Source organism: Girardinichthys multiradiatus, chromosome 21, assembly GCF_021462225.1.
Source record: "Girardinichthys multiradiatus isolate DD_20200921_A chromosome 21, DD_fGirMul_XY1, whole genome shotgun sequence".
NCBI classification, from domain to species: Eukaryota; Metazoa; Chordata; class Actinopteri; order Cyprinodontiformes; family Goodeidae; genus Girardinichthys; species Girardinichthys multiradiatus.
Genome location: NC_061813.1, coordinates 30,902,098 through 30,918,528, shown reverse-complemented (window position 1 = coordinate 30,918,528; position 16,431 = coordinate 30,902,098). Strand labels below are relative to the sequence as shown.

Sequence of the window (16,431 nt, the reverse complement as noted above, 5' to 3'; positions counted from 1 at the left end):
ATCCAATATGCATCTGACCTCCTTTCAGTTTGTTATTCTACGTAAACATGCACAACAAATTGTCTTATCAGTTAGTTTAGATAGATTAAATAGATAGGTTTAGATGGTTCATACTTGACAAGTAAACCTAAGACCATTTATAGATGAATTTAAAATCCAGGGAGCCAGGGCAGTGATTTAAAGACTGCTGTGTTCTGATCCATTTTGCTGGTTATTGGTGTGGACTCTGGAGCCGCATTTCGCATGAACGACCTGCAATGACACCATTACAACCTACTGAAAATAAAAGCATGCACCAAATAATTTGTCTTGTTTTACTCGGGAGGATTCTCGATGAGACTAAAAATCATGGCGTCTGCTGAGCTCTAAATTTACTGGACAGAAAACAACTGACTTGTTTTTTTCACATTACTAGCTTGTCCACTCACTGTTATTATTGCCACACTCACTGTAACAGAGATGTAAAGTCGTCAGAACCCGTATGGTAACAGATGTTGTAATTCTCTCTAATCTGAGCTCGGTGGAGCATGTTGTTAGTTAAAATAAAGTGGCCCAATGATGGCGCCCTGAGGAACCCTACAACGGAGTTTTAGGACCAGGCTAAGAAATTTATTTATATTTTTAAATTACGAGTATAAAGTCGGAATTCTTATTCCTTTATGCGTTAAAATGAGAAATGTTGAGCATGTTGTGAAGTTATCAGTTTCACAAATAAGGACATTTTAACCTTTTAGCACATCAGCATCAAATTATTGCCAGCATCAGGACTTTGAAGCGATTGTGCATGTGACTGTGTCTGTTTCAAAGAAAGAACCACGCAGACTTGGAAGAAATTGCTTGTTTTGTGGAAGATGAGCAGTCATTACTTTATTTGTAATTATTGATATTATGATCTTGTTGCACTGATGTGCCTTCCAGGAGCCAGTTAAGCGCATCCTTGCCCTCACAGAAACATGTTTAGTGGAGCGAGACCCAGCTTCATACAACATAGTCACGATCAAACCCTTTGGAGAGGTGAGCTGTAACACAAACATCTTAAAAATATTGGACACTCCTACCCTGTGCTGTTTAGTTTTTCTCTGATAAATGTAAACGTAGAATTTGCTTCATTATGATGAATTGCATGATTGGAAGTAAACAGCTGGAATAGAAGCAAAACTATCCGAGTAAAGCTTTCTCTCCAACTCTGTGTTGCTGTTGGACCCATGTTCCCTCAGGTATTTGCTCTCATCTGTGACATAGACAACCCTCAGGTGTTTACAGTGGAATTCATCCGAGGCCAGATTAGGAAGTACTCCTCCACTGAAAGGTCTGCAGACAAAAATCTTTTTCTGAGTTTGCATTGGAATTAAAACCCTGACTGTTTTTTACTTTGCGTAGATGTGATGGTGCTTCACTGCCTTTAATCTGCTTTGATTGAAGCCACCATCCCTGCATATAGCTTGACTTGTTTCTGCATTGTGTGTGCAGGGACTCTCTTCTAGCCAGCCTCCTAGATGGAGTCCGAGCATCGGGCAACAGGGACGTATGTGTCAAGATGGCCCCCACGCAGAGAGGGCAGAGATGGGGTTTGCTGAGCATGCCGGTGGATGAGGAGGTGGAGAGCTTGCATCTCAGATTCCTGGCAGCTCCACCTAGTGAGTTAAAGTGGTTTGATTTTCATCCATTGATTAAACAGTCTTCTTTTTCTTGTGCATTACTGTGAAAAAGTTTAGTTTCTTTTTGTCTGTTAAGTTACAGTTAGTGGAAAGTCAGATTTATGGACATCTGTAACTCGGGGGTTTAGAACAGATCATAATAAAGCTTAATCCTGTTATTTTTACACCACTAAATCTTTTAGAGACAGATTCTAAAAGCATTTATTCACTTGTCCTTGACGTTTTTAATTAATTAATATGTTGGACAATGATTGATTACTGTAAAAAATGCTGGTAAATTTTGTAAACCTCTTCATGTAAACATTTAAGATGGTCCCAGAAATCTTAAAAACTTAACTCGGTAAAATTTTGAGATTGTTTAGAACATCTATCTTGTCTTCTAAGCCTGTTTACCACTCTGCTTTGCTCAGGTGGAAACTTTGCAGATGCAGTGTTCAAATTCAATGCCAATATATCCTACAGTGGAGTGCTCCATGCCGTTACCCAAGACGTGAGTGTGATCAGTTTTTTGTTTTTGTCTGTCCTTTAGTTCAACTTAAATTAAGACAGAACCTCTTGTCTTTTCTTCGGTCCAGGGACTTTTTTCTGAGAACAAAGAGAAGCTCATCAACAACGCCATCCTGGCCCTTCTAGCCCAGGAGGCCGAGCTGCCGGCTGTGAACTCCGAGCTGGAAAGCCATTTCCAGGCCATCCGACGCTTGGTGGCCTCCAAGGCCGGATTTCAGGCCTTCACCCAACTGCCTAAGTAAGACTGCATCACATATGTCTTCTTTTATTTCTTTAATAAAATCTGGTTGTGCTGAGGTGCTGGTAACAGGCATGCTCTGTTATTCCAAGGTCTGGTCAAGGGTCTGGACTCACAGATGCAACGTAAATATGAATCCATGCATCTCAGTCTGCCCTTTTGTCTATCTTTATTTTATACCTTTCCCGTCTTTTTCACTGCCATCTGTCACTTCTTTCATCTTTGTGTTGCTTTCATCCGAAGCGTTTAGTCAGAAATGAGCTTTTTCAGTCTGACGGTCTGCCTTAATACGTCTTGGTCTCCTGTCATCAGGATTTATCTTTTTTTTTTGTGCTTTCATCTAACTTACCGTAATTTGCTGTTGCCTATCGTGTTTTCTGCTTCTCTTCCTTATTACTTTTTATGTCCGCGTTCTTCTTGGGTCTCTGAGATGTATGAGTGAAGCTGTAATTGACCATTTTTCCTTGTAGCTTGTGAGACTGATGAGCCACAATTGGCTTCCCTGAAAGATTCATTGCTATTGTAGCTTGCTGTTTCCTCTCACAGATTTATAAAAAACAAGTAACAAGTCACTTAAGCAATGAATTATTTGTGTATCCAACCCCAGACCTGCATTTATATTAGTCTGTTTATTATTATCATTAATTAAGGTTCCTGAATTTTTTTAAGCATTGTTTGTGTTTACTTAAATTGTCAAATTTGTTTGTGTGTTCCAGGTTCAGGGAAAAGTTGGGAGTAAAAACGGTCAAAGCTTTAAAAAGGAACAACAATGGTGTGACTCATGCTGCTATAGACATGCTTTGTGCTCTTATGTGTGTAAGTATCATATTTACTGCATTTACAGCAGCCTCTATGATTACTGAAACTTCTGTATCAATGTATAAAAAGCCTTAAAATAGACTAATGCAGTGGCATTATACTAATTATTATTTAAAGTGCCCACTGTTATGTATGGTGGAGGATCTGTAATGCTGTGGGCCTGTTTCATTGCATTTTACAGTATATTAATCCAGAACAACTCAATGCAGAAATAATTCACCAGACACATGATCAATCATCTTTGAGCTTCTCAGTCTCCAGACCTAAATCCTATAGAAAAGTTGTGAGGTGAACTGAAGAGAACAGCGTATAAAGCAGGACCAAGGACTCTGAATGATCTAGAGAAAGAGCTGAAATGATCAAAGATCCCTTTTACTGTATGCTTCAAGTTTGTGAGATATTATAGGAGAAGAGCAGCTGCTGTGCTGATGGCTTAAAGGATTGCACAAAGTGATAACAGCAGGGGTACCAATAATTGTAGAACGCATGATTTCTTGTAAAATTGTATTTCTAAATATGACTTTTTTTTTCCCCCACTGAATAAATATATTCACATTAAAGGTCTGACTTCCCTCATCTTTGTTAGCGTGACATTTTGCTACTGCAATGAAAGATAAATAATAGGTGCAAATAAGAGTGAAGGTGACTGTAACATAGCTTAGAGTGTTTGAGGTTATTCTGTTGTTTCTTTGTAGCCCATGCACGATGACTATGACCTGAGACAAGAGCAGCTGAACAAGGCCTCTCTTCTGTCCTCCAAGAAGTTTCTGGAAAACCTTCTTGAAAAATTTATCACCAATGTGGTAAATATCCTTTTAGTCATCAGAGGGTTAAAAATGAGGTTTTGTTGTTGTTTTTTCCTGATCCTTTTCCCCGACTCTCATTTGTTTTCCCAGGACCATGGATCTGGAGCTTTGGTCATCAGCTCCTTATTGGACTTCTTAACATTTGCCCTTTGCGCCCCCTACAGTGAAACCACTGAAGGGCAGCAATTTGACATGCTGCTTGAGATGGTTGCTTCCAATGGACGAACATTATTCAAACTTTTCCAGGTAAGGCTTAAAATAATTCGCATTGTTTATTATGATGGGGGTATCAGCTCCAGTTTAAATGATTTTAATCTTTCTAATCATATCTCCAGCATCCTTCTATGGCTATCGTAAAAGGAGCAGGCCTTGTGATGAAAGCTGTAATTGAGGTAAGTGATTCTTATTTTCTAATACCTTGATGATTTTTACCAGGTCTTGATCTCTGCTGCTAAATGTTTGAATTTAGGAAGGAGACAAGGAAATTGCCACCAAGATGCAAGAGCTGGCTTTGAGTGAAGGGGCCCTGCCAAGACATCTGCACACATCTTTGTTCACAGTCAGCACAGACCAGCGGATGCTCACCAACAGGTCCACCCTCAATAAATGCCCACATTTTAGCACATTAATATGGTTCTTTAGAGTTAAATTATTATTTTGAACCATTATTACTCGTAAAGGATATATGCTTGATTTCACATCAAAGCATGCGTCCGTTAGGAAAAGCAATAAATGACACAGCTGCATATGTCTGATTTGGTTGTTTCAGACAACTGAGTCGCCACCTGGTGGGACTGTGGACAGCAGAGAACCCTGTGGCTATGAACCTCCTCAAAAGAATCCTAGTACGCTTCTGAACACTTACATTGATGCTGGATGTTAAGAACGTGCAACAGTGCTTTTATCTGGTTGCTACAGTACTTGTTTTTTGTCTCACTACATTTTAATGTCACATACTTGCTTTTATACTTGCAGCCAACTGGCCTGCTGGCTGACTTGGATAGTCCTGACCCAGTTCCAGAGAAAGACGTGGACAGAATGCACATTCGGGACAACTTAAAAATTGCTTCGGTTTGTTTTATTTTATTTTTTTTGTGCATAATTGTTACAACTTGTCATGTTTTTATGGTTTGCGACTTGTAGATGATGACAGTTTTATTCATTGCCATGCCTAAAGTTAAAAAAGTTGTTAAAAAAAATTAATAAATTGAATAAACTGGCAAACGGCAGTGGACAACACAGCCAAAAGTTGAAAGATGGAAGTCAAGTGTCTATGATAACACTATGCCTATTGTGACAAAAACTCCTATAGAAAAATAAATAAAATGTTGACAGCATTCAAATAGGCTTTAAATTCTGCTGTGGTTCTGACCAACATTGCTACTCTAATATGCATGTGTGCCAGCATATTTATTTCTCCCAAAACCTGTCACCAGTAGAGCTGCATGATATTAGGAAATGATTCAATCGTTAAATATTATGGTTATCATTGGTATCAGGTGAGAGCCTCTACTGCAATGACAGTGCATCCAACAGCTTGAATATACGATTGACGTGGAAAGATATTCATGCATGACACTTGGAATATAATTTCCAACAAATATTACATTTTAAACATTCCCTTGAAATGTGCACACAGATAAAGCCATGATACTAATAATAATACTTTGTTACCAAGCCATGCAGTGGGTAGTGTGAAATGGCAGCAGTGAATGGAAGCAGCTGAAAGTCTAATCTTTCATTATACAGTCCTGTTTACTCATGAGGGTTTAACTGCATGTCAGTAATGTAGCCTAACAAAGACCAAGTTTGAGAATAGGCCTGTAATTTAAACTTAAAAATTGCTTCAGGCTAATGCTACACAAGTAGGAGTAGGAAGGGAAGTCAAGAATCCCAGGGTTCCTGGACATTCATGAAAAGTATGAAAATTGCTTTTATTATTTCCAGGTCTGGATAACTGGGGAAAAATGAAAACAAATGTTTGATTTTCCTAAGTGTATTCCCTTTTCCATTTTCTAAAGTACAAACATCTGTTCATGCTTAGGAAATGCAGTGGGTTTACATTGATTTGTATTAAACCGACCTGCTTTTTTCTTTGATTTGCCAAATAACATTTTGTCCAACAACATTTTGGTTTTTCACTCACTGACTGAATACTCACTCATTCAGAAATCAGTAAAGGGTCATTTTACTACCTGTTTGGTCTCTAGACAACATTAAATTAATGTTCAGCTGTACCTGTGGTGCAACTGCTATTTCTTTTACAAACAAATGAGTACAACAAAGTTCACAAGCTGTAGTTTAAAGAATCTGTATTTAGTCTCCAGGACTAAATTCTTTATTTGTTGGTTCAAACAGTCCAGGTTAGAGCAGTAGCCGTATTCCACCATCCTAAAAACGGCCAATTTCAGGGTTGTGTTGTCTCGGTAGTTGTGGAATTTGCACTTAAGACTTGATTATTTAAGCAGATTCAAAGTTAATACATTCTTTGCAAATGTGTTTTTTTTAAATACAGGAAAAAAAATCAGAACATTTGAGTTGAGAAAAGGAATTTTGTAATGACAAATGTGTAGGAACCCTGGATACTGATTTACAGTCTGCCAAGCTGCTGCTGCTGCAGCTAATTGGCATCTGTAAAAGCATACAAGGATAATGTTTGGAGAGATAACATATATAGTAATCTTTAACGTAGTTTATAAAAATAGACAATCATTTTCTGTTATTCTTTTGCCCTTTCTTCCTGTAGGATCAGCTAAATCGCAACAAGGTGCCTGAATGGCAGAGGATTGCAGGTAAAGCAGCCAAAGAGGTGGAGAAGTTTGCTAAGGAAAAAGCCGACCTGGTGCTGATGCACTGGAGGGATAAAATGGGCATCGCCCAGAAGGAGGTGAAAATTTATTTTCTTTTATTAGACGACAAATGCAGCTTTTGCCTTTTAGACAAATCACTGCTACTGTTGCTGACTTTGTCTGCTCAAATGTTGCTGCCGCTGCTAATGTGGAAAGCTGCTGCAGAACGCAGACCCAAACTCATTCCTGCTGGTAGTTTGCATGAAACCAGTGTCCACTCCAGTGCTGGGTTAGGATCCGCTGGAATTACTGGGAATCTCAGTGTAGATTTAAATGTTCTTCTAAAATATGTACTTTCTGTTAGAGGCATTACTGTAAAGTCCTTTGAGATCAAGTTTAAATGTGATTCAAATGTTTCCAACGTGTTGCTTTGCTATTTGGCCTTAATATATGTTATTGCAGGAAATGAGTGGGTGGGCGGTATCATTGAAACTGGTTCATACAACTTTTGTTAAATTTTGTTATATTTTGCCTGTTCATTTGTGTGTCTGTGGGTTAAATCCATTCTTCTTTCAAGTTTTCTATAACAATCTGACTTACTTTGCTCCTGCTTTATGTATCAATGGCTCCAAACCATTAATCAGCACAAAGTGTTTGATTGGCTAGGTCTCGTCAGTGTTCCTCACCCACAGGCATCCTTTTTTTTTTACTTTTGAAACGGTTGATTTGTTTGCTGTGATTAAAAACACAAATCTACTCACCATTTGAATATTAAAGTTTTAGTTACAGCTTTGCATGTTAATATTCACAAAGCAGTGACCTATGACCCTTGTTGTGATTGATCTGTTTGATCTGAGGAACAGTAACCTATCTGTTTCTCTGTCCCACCCTTTCCCTGTCTTGTCTGGTTTCTGTGCTGTCAAACAATGCAGCAGGACAGAAACAACTTGGTAAGTAGGACTAACCAATCGGTTTCATGCATTCCTTTTCATTTTGTTTTCTCAATATTCCTAAACAAACCATTTTTATGTCACATATCGGGGCCTTTTCTCTCTTCTTTTCTACCAATTACCAGTTAGTATCTAAACAAATGAAACAAACCAGAAAGAAATACTGTAGAGTAGACTACTAACATATCCTACTTCTATTCCAAGCAGCTTCCATTGGTTTAGGGGTTTATCATTGGTTAACGATATGATATGATATGATATGATATGATATGATACGTAAACAGCCTTGAGATGACATTTTTTATGATTCGGCTTGATTAAACTACAGTGAATTGAATTAAACTGAATTGTAAAGCGTTAATCTCTTTCTGCTTTGGGCTCATAGCAAAAATAGACCCGAGATAAGCATTTCCTTTTAAACTATGAGGCTTTTTATTTAAAAAGTTGCTTCTGGTTAATGTCTGCTGTTTTTGCATTAAAACAACTTGGTTGTATTTTCTTTATGACAGGACCTCTTTACCATCTAAAACTTTTATGCTCCTTTAAAGAACAAGTGTCACCAAATATATTTTGCAGGTATCGAGATCCTAAATGCAGGTTACTTTAATAATTAGCTAACATTTATTGGAGTTCAGAGAAATCTGCATATAGTAATGTCACAGTTAATACAAAATTGCGTTATATTGTGCAGTCCTAATGTCCATGTTGTTTTTATGGTGTTTCCTCCCATCTAATTGCACACATTTACCATTGTTAAATGTGTTTCTTTGCTATTTGTTTTAATTCTGTCTAACCTAACCTTCAGTCTCATTCGAGTGCCGGTCATGTCGGCCCTTCGCTATTTCAGAATTTAGCTGTTTTTGGAGGGTTTTTTCTGGCTTTTTCAAATGAGAAAAGCAGCCGTTTGCCATATGACATTTCATGGTGATCAGTTCCTACAGAGCAACTGATGGTTTAAATTAATTTTCTATAATCTTCTTTTGGTCTCTGGTAAGAAAATGTGGTTATGTGACATTTGTTTTTATGGATCATAACCAACATCAGGCCATTCGGGCTAATTTGGTCTGATTCAGAGTAATAATCTGTGATTCTTATAGTAATATAAAACTGAATAAAAATACCAATGTTTCAAAGTATTTATATAAAAATATTACACACACATATAATTGCTTTTCTTTTTCTAAACAACAAATATTCCCACTGCTGCTAAAATAATAAATATTGACCTAATAAATCCAGCTTTGTGTTTTTTTCTTTTTTGTTCTTTATTTAATTTTTGCAGAACCTTGACTGTCGATGCAAATTGCATGAAGTTTGGACAAGTTTTGTATTTTGGGGGAAATTTTATTTAAATTTTTTATTTCTTCAAGAAATATATTATGTATTATGCCTTTTGAACTGAATGGAGCCATGTTTTATGTGCCACTGATTTTGTCCTTTCAGCGTTTAAAGCTTTATTGTTTTCAGCTAGGTGAAAATACACTGCTCAAAAAAATAAAGGAAACCCTTAAACAACACAATATAACTCCAAGTAAATCAAAGTTCTGTGAAATCAAACTGTTCACTTAGGAAGCAACACTGAATGACAATCAAGTTCACAGCAGTTGTTCAAATGAAATAGACAACAGGGGGAAATCTTTGGCGATTAGCAAGACACTCAATAAAGGATTGATTCTGCAGGTGGGGACCACAGACCACTTCTCAGTACCTATGCTTTCTGGATGATGTTTTGGTCACTTTTGAATGTTGGTGGTGCTTTCACACTCGTGGTTCATGAGTCGGACTCTACAACCCACAGAAGTGGCTCAGGTAGTGTAGCTCATCCAGGATGGCACATCAATGCGAGCTGTGGCAAGAAGGTTTGCTGTGTCTGTCAGCGTAGTGTCCAGAGCCTGGAGGCGCTACCAGGAGACAGGCCAGTACACCAGGAGACGTGGAGGAGGGCAACAACCCAGCAGCAGGACCGCTACCTCCGCCTTTGTGCAAGGAGGAACAGGAGGAGCACTGCTAGAGCCCTGCAAAATGACCTCCAGCAGGCCACAAATGTGCATGTGTCTGCACAAACGGTTAGAAACCGACTCCATGAGGATGGTATGAGGGCCCAACGTCCACAAATGGGGGTTGTGCTCACAGCCCAACACCATGCAGGACGCTTGGTATTTGCCAGAGAACACCAGGATTGGCAAATTCGCCACTGGCGCCCTGTGATCTTCACAGATGGAAGCAGGTTCACACTGAGCACATGTGACAGACTTTCCGAGTCTGGAGACACCGTGGAGAGTGATCTGCTGCCTGCAGCATCCTTCAGCATGACCGGTTTGGCAGTGGGTCAGTAATGGTGTGGGGTGGTATTTCTTTGGAGAGCTGCACGGCCCTCCATGTGCTCACCAGAGGTAGCCTGACTGCCATTAGGTACCAAGATGAGATCCTCAGACCCCTTGTGAGACCATATGCTGGTGCGGTTGGCCCTGGGTTCCTCCTAATGCAGGACAATGCTAGACCTCATGTGGCTGGAGTGTGTCAGCAGTTCCTGCAAGATGAAGACATTGAAGCTATGGACTGGCCCACCCGTTCCCCAGACTTGAATCCGATTCAGCACATCTAGGACATCATGTCTCGCTCCATCCACCAACGTCACGATGCATCACAGACTGTCCAGGAGTTGGCGGATGCTTTAGTCCAGGTCTGGGAGGAGATCCCTCAGGAGACCATCCACCATCTCATCAGGAGCATGCCCAGGCGTTGTAGGGAGGTCATACAGACACGTGGAGGTCACACACAATACTGAGCCTCATTTTGACTTGTTTTGAGGACATTACATCAAAGTTGGATCAGCCTGTAGTGTGTTTTTCCACTTTAATTTTGTGTGTGAATCCAAATCCAGGCCTCCATTGGTTAATAAATTTGATTTCCACTGATGATTTTTGTGTGATTTTGTTGTCAGCACATTCAACTTTGTACAGAACAAAGAATTCAATGAGAATATTTCATTAATTCAGATCTAGGATGTTATTTGAGTGCTCCCTTTATTTTTTTTGAGCAGTGTATATTTTTTTTGTGTACTGTAATTGCACCAATTTGCAAATAGGGTATCTGGGGGAAAAAAATCTAATTTTTGACTAATTTTCTTTTGCTTTGCAGAAAGAAATTATCAGAATTAATGTTGCTGCCAAATTTCAATGCTAGGCTCTAAAAATACAGTCTGATAAATGTGCATATACGAGTTGGAGGAAACTTCATGAGTTTCTTTTTTAAGCACAGTTTTATAAGTATTAAAACTAGCATTTTATACATAGACTTAAGTAAAAATAGAGAATATTAATCTACTAAGTTTTGTTGTAGACTTTAAATTAGCATGCATTGTTCTCTTTACCGAGTAATGCAAGCTCATCCAACAAGTTATTATTAACTGGTTAGTTAGTTAGTTAGTTGGGCTATCTGCTCAGGTAGCCAGCATACAGATGGCTGCCTTAAAAACATGCTGCCTGTAGGGCACAAACTGTTTTTATATTAAGACAGATGCTTTGTTTAGTTTCTACACCATGACTGTCTATACATTTTTTACTATCCATTATATTTCCAAATAGCTGTAAATGTCTGAGGAAAAAGTGCAGTGACCTTTTGGCCAGCTGACCAGCAATGTGCAGCAACAGTGGGGGAATGGAGGATCACTCTGCAAGTCTGTGAAGCATACTAGATAGATAAGACGATATTTGTTTACAGAAACAAAATAAAAGGGTGTGGGGATTGAATGGGTGTGAATGGGGTATGAATTGGTGAAGTGGCAAATTGACCCTGAAGTGTTGAATTTCCGTTGTCTTTCTCTAAAAGTCTGCTCACGTCGTCGTTTGATCTTAGGTTTTACTCAGAAAAATATTGGAGTTATGATGCTGTGCACAGCCACTAAAACAAGCTTTAAAAGGTCTGTTTGTTTTCAGAATCCAAACCAAAAACCTGTCATCCTGAGAAAGAGAAGACAGAGAATTAAAATCGAAGCAAACTGGGAGCTTTTTTATTACAGGTAAATCATTTCTATTACAAATAACCCAAATCTGATGTGTGAAGTATGTCCTTCCTTTTCTCATATTTCTACAGTTAAATGCTACATTAGTAGCTTTCCAGCTCATGCAAGAATAACACCATCAACTTTAAGTTATTAAAACAGCATTTTCAACTAATTTCTAAAGATTCCAACTCGACCATGCTTGCTCCAACCTCATCTGGAACCTTAAAACGAGGGAGGAGCTGCGGGACGCTCTCGAGGGGGAGATGCGTGCTTTCGGTGTGGACCGCGAGCTCGGCAACGCCACCGTCATCTCCTGGAATCACCAGGAATTTGAGGTTTGGTCACACTTCCGCCTTGCATGCATGTTTGTCTTTAACTTTTTTGTTCAGAAATCTGCGGGATTACAGGAAATTTGGATGTAAATCTGTGAGGCATACAGGTGTAATTCTACAAGAAATGGCACTATAAACTGTTGCTGTGTCCTGATGTTTTGTTTTTTTGTAGGTTAAATATGAGTGCCTTTCCGAAGAGATAAAAATAGGGGATTATTACCTGCGTCTGCTCCTGGAAGAGGATGAAAATGAAGAATCGAGTGCCATCAAGAGATCGTAAGATCACTATTCTCCCAGCTGTCCACATAATCAGTACCAATTCCTTAAAGTATGATTCACATTCACGCTTCTTTTTGTTTACAGATATGAGTTTTTCAATGAACTCTACCATCGCTTTCTGCTCACACCCAAAGTTACGATGAAGTGCCTGTGCCTGCAGGCACTTGCAATTGTTTACAGCAAGTGCTTTGAGGAGATCGGTCCGTTCACTGACACAAAATACATTGTTGGCATGCTGGACCGGGTATGTGCAGGCAAGCAGTGCGGCTGTTATTTGTTTGTGTAAGGTCAGTGAATCCTGAAATCTGTGATTATTTTTCCTAGTGTACAGACAAGCTGGAGAGGGACAGACTTATCCTCTTCCTCAACAAGCTCATTTTAAATAAGGTAACCTGGAAAAAGGAAGGTGTAATACAAATTTGCAGAACAGTCTTATCTTAACCACATTTTTCTGATTCTTTTTATTTCTTTATGTTTGTTTTTTATGTGCAGAAAAATGTGAAGGACGTGATGGATTCAAATGGAGTTCGTATCTTGGTGGACTTGCTTACCTTAGCCCATCTGCACACCAGCAGAGCTACTGTTCCACTTCAGGTAAAAGCTGTAATTTTGTGAGTTGCTGCAGTGAGTTTGGGTTACAAGAAAATTAGATCATAATAAATCATCCCAGTAGTTTTTCCACTTTCCAAATTTTACTATTATCCTGCAATAAGACAGAAATGTAAACCATAAGATTGTAAGAAAAGAACAAGTTGCAATAATCTGGCAGAAGAAGTATGCAAACCCTTAAACTTGATTTGATTTGGCTACTGCTTTAACTCTGCTTTGGTCAAAGTCTTTAACAGTTCAACACCTTGTTTTGGTATTTTTACCTACTGTGAAAGTAAGGTGAGATCCTTCCATATTCCCATGCTGGCACAAGATGCCTAGGTGAAAAAGGACAGGTCAGATCATCAAGGTGAAGTGTTACATATGGGATTGTCCTTATGTTTAAAAAACCCAGAGAGCAAAGTGTACCGGAGTCAAATTCCTTGTTTGTTGTATGTACGAACTTGGCAATATAGCTGATTCTGATTTATTGCTTATATGAATCTTTTCTTTCAGTATTTTAATTATAAGATTTTATAATCACTGAGATGATTTAGTAAAGAGTGGAGGAACGTTGAACATAATGATACAAAAAGCTCTAAGCATCCATCAGACAGCAAGGACATCTCTTGTAAAAGAGGTTACTAATCTTAATGGATTTCTTTCCTGGAAAAATAATGGTTTAATAAAAAAATTATAATTTCACTGAGGCCACCCCTCAGATTTCCATCTTTACTCAGAAACATTAACTTTCTTCTCCATGTGTTGTCATTCTAACTGAAATAAACTTGTTTGTGCAGATTATTTTTCACACAATTTCTGTTGTGATTTTTCTTTTTAAGAAATGTGGGAAGTGAAAATGAAACGATATATCATCAGCATAGAGGGTAACTGTTCATTGTGACGTTTGTAACGAGCTGTTAATGGACCTGTTTTTTCTCCAGTCCCGTAGAGGACACAAATAAGCATTGGTCTGTAACAATACGTTTGTCACTTATTCCTTAAAGGTTTTTGATAATTAAATCCATTATTTAGTTATTTTATTTTTTGTATACAAGTCTATTTTCACAGTTTTATGGTAGTTGCCCCAATATTTAAAACAAGATTGTTTTGCATAATTGCAGCAACAGTTGGGGAAGGGGATGCACTGCTTTACTCAAGCAGTCGGAGTAAATGCCAAACACTCTTTCACTTTCTCAGGCATCTCATTAAAAGGACTTAGAAATGATGCAAAGTCAACCAGTATTGGTTTTGAAACCATAACTGTTAAAAACCTCTGTATTGATACCAGAAAGCAGCCTGTGCCTTATTAGGGGCCAAAGAGCCCAGCTTGGAACCTATGATTTAAATACTGTCTCTGCAGCGTTAAAAGTGATTCTTCTATATTTCCACAGAGCAATGTTCTGGAGGCATCACCAGACATGAAGAGGGAGGGTGAGAAAGAGTGGTACTTTGGTAATGCAGACAAAGAAAGAAGAGGACCTTTTAGTTTTGAGGAGGTAAGCATCAGTCACAGTAGCTTTTTTTTTTTTTTACTGTTTTCTATTTTTGGTAAAAATCAAATCAAAAACAGTGGACAAAGTGAATTTAATTTGATGCTATCTACCAGAAACATTTTGGTTTCATTTCATGTAGTTATAAACTGTTTCCTTTCCTCTTCTTTCACACAATTTTTTCCCCCATTTTGGTTCATTTGCCATCTTACCTGTTGGTCTTTATTCCAGATGCAGGAGTTTTGGAACACGGGTGTACTGACAGCAAAGACGCGCTGCTGGGCCCAAGGGATGGACGGCTGGCGCCCCCTACAGGCAATCCCTCAGCTGAAGTGGTGCCTCTTGGCCGCAGGGCAGCCAGTGATGAACGAGTCTGACCTGGCTACATTGATCCTCAACATGCTCATTACCATGTGCTCGTATTACCCCAGCAGGTGAGGGCTTCTTCTTTTGGGGTTGCTCCTCCATCTTCTTTGAACTTTAGTATGGAGAACCAAAAAGGTCATCCGGACATATAACATGGGTCCTTTATTTTATTTTGTGTGCAGGGACCAGGATAACGCAATCATCCGACCTTTACCTAAAATCAAGAGGATGATTAGCGACAACGCCTGTCTCCCACATATTGTCCAGGTAAATCCCCAGCTGGGCTCTTACAGGAGTGTCACACCTGGGCAGAAATTTATTTTTTGTTTTCTCTTGTTTTGTTTTTTTTGTCTCTTTCAGTTGCTGCTGACATTTGACCCTATTCTGGTGGAAAAGGTTGCCAATGTTTTGTACCTGGTGATGCAGGACAACCCCAATCTGCAGCGCCTCTATTTAACGGGGGTCTTCTTCTTCATCATGATGTACACAGGCTCCAACGTGCTTCCTGTAGCGAGGTAATAACACGTCACAAGGATTATTATTAGAGGCATATGTCGCCATCTTGGAATATTTTCAGAGTACTTTCTCTTTTCAGCCTGCATGCCAACTTGTAGATAAAAACTTTAGTGTTAATCTTCCAAAAGAAATATTAAACATTCTGACTTGGTCTCATGTTTTTACAGTTGAAAAAGTCTAGAACAATTTGGAATTTGATTAAAGTATTTTCCAGATCTGGAGAGAAATGGAAGAGCATGGAAAAATATTTCCATTTTCTAAAAAATGTGCCCATCATCCACCCACCCACCCATTGTCAAAGCCATAGCCAAGTTTTGAATGCCATATTTCTTGGCATCATATTCCAAGGGCAAGGCGGATTACAGCTTGAATCCCAATAAAATGTTCAGCCTGTTAGACGGATTCTCTCTGCAGGAGATGCTCACATCTGAAACAGACGATAGTGTCCAATATGTTAAAGATCACAGAGAGAGTTGGATTATTGTACTGAGTGAGGAGAAAGTCGGGTGTGAGGAAAATGTGGATATCATTATCACGATTTTCAATAGTAAAACTGTCATTTCCTGATATCTCTACACCCATCCATCAATCTTTATACTTTAAAAGTAGCCGAAAAAGGCCTTAAAATAATAAATATTGTAGTGTGCAAAGGTCTGAAATTTTCACAGCAAACTGTTTAGAAACTCTGGTGCATGAAATAATGTCTGTCTTTCCTTCATCATCTGTAGGTTCCTGAAGTACACTCATTTAAAGCAAGCTTTCAAATCAGAGGAGGTGATTATCATTTCATTCAACCTTTAATTTAAGATTCTGGACCTGCAGTTATGGAAATTAGTTCAAAATGGATAAATGAAAACGGTATTTTATGCTGTTTGTGCAGTCTAAGGGTCAGGACATTGTACAGCGCAGCGTTCTGGGACCGGTTCTGCCAGAGGCTATGGTGTGTTATCTGGAGAACTACGAGGCTGAGCGCTTCTCTGAGATATTCCTTGGGGAATTTGACACACCTGAGGCCATTTGGAGCAGTGAGATGAGGTGGGAAGTGACCTCTGTTTTTTTAAAATATTTTGATATGCAACATTAT

General features: G+C 38.9%; 1 protein-coding gene across 5 annotated transcripts in view; it reads left to right on the top strand.

The window, feature by feature from the left end:
- LOC124858021 (dnaJ homolog subfamily C member 13-like) overlaps positions 1-16,431 on the top strand; it is a 47,954-nt gene that overhangs the window by 16,796 nt on the left and 14,727 nt on the right. For 3 of the 5 annotated variants that reach the window (XM_047349711.1, XM_047349710.1, XM_047349707.1), the window contains exons 8-34: positions 919-1,014; positions 1,218-1,309; positions 1,471-1,637; positions 2,069-2,148; positions 2,234-2,403; positions 2,496-2,528; positions 3,120-3,219; positions 3,918-4,025; positions 4,119-4,274; positions 4,364-4,420; positions 4,498-4,619; positions 4,798-4,873; positions 5,004-5,099; positions 6,775-6,915; positions 7,750-7,767; positions 11,706-11,788; positions 11,955-12,108; positions 12,278-12,381; positions 12,469-12,628; positions 12,709-12,771; positions 12,877-12,978; positions 14,367-14,471; positions 14,697-14,899; positions 15,014-15,098; positions 15,192-15,346; positions 16,076-16,121; positions 16,228-16,382. In XM_047349711.1, coding sequence (XP_047205667.1) covers positions 919-1,014; positions 1,218-1,309; positions 1,471-1,637; positions 2,069-2,148; positions 2,234-2,403; positions 2,496-2,528; positions 3,120-3,219; positions 3,918-4,025; positions 4,119-4,274; positions 4,364-4,420; positions 4,498-4,619; positions 4,798-4,873; positions 5,004-5,099; positions 6,775-6,915; positions 7,750-7,767; positions 11,706-11,788; positions 11,955-12,108; positions 12,278-12,381; positions 12,469-12,628; positions 12,709-12,771; positions 12,877-12,978; positions 14,367-14,471; positions 14,697-14,899; positions 15,014-15,098; positions 15,192-15,346; positions 16,076-16,121; positions 16,228-16,382 — 2,927 coding nt within the window. The remainder of the gene's footprint in view (positions 1-918; positions 1,015-1,217; positions 1,310-1,470; positions 1,638-2,068; positions 2,149-2,233; positions 2,404-2,495; positions 2,529-3,119; positions 3,220-3,917; positions 4,026-4,118; positions 4,275-4,363; positions 4,421-4,497; positions 4,620-4,797; positions 4,874-5,003; positions 5,100-6,774; positions 6,916-7,749; positions 7,768-11,705; positions 11,789-11,954; positions 12,109-12,277; positions 12,382-12,468; positions 12,629-12,708; positions 12,772-12,876; positions 12,979-14,366; positions 14,472-14,696; positions 14,900-15,013; positions 15,099-15,191; positions 15,347-16,075; positions 16,122-16,227; positions 16,383-16,431) is intronic. The other 2 variants (XM_047349708.1, XM_047349709.1) reach the window with 2 other exon arrangements.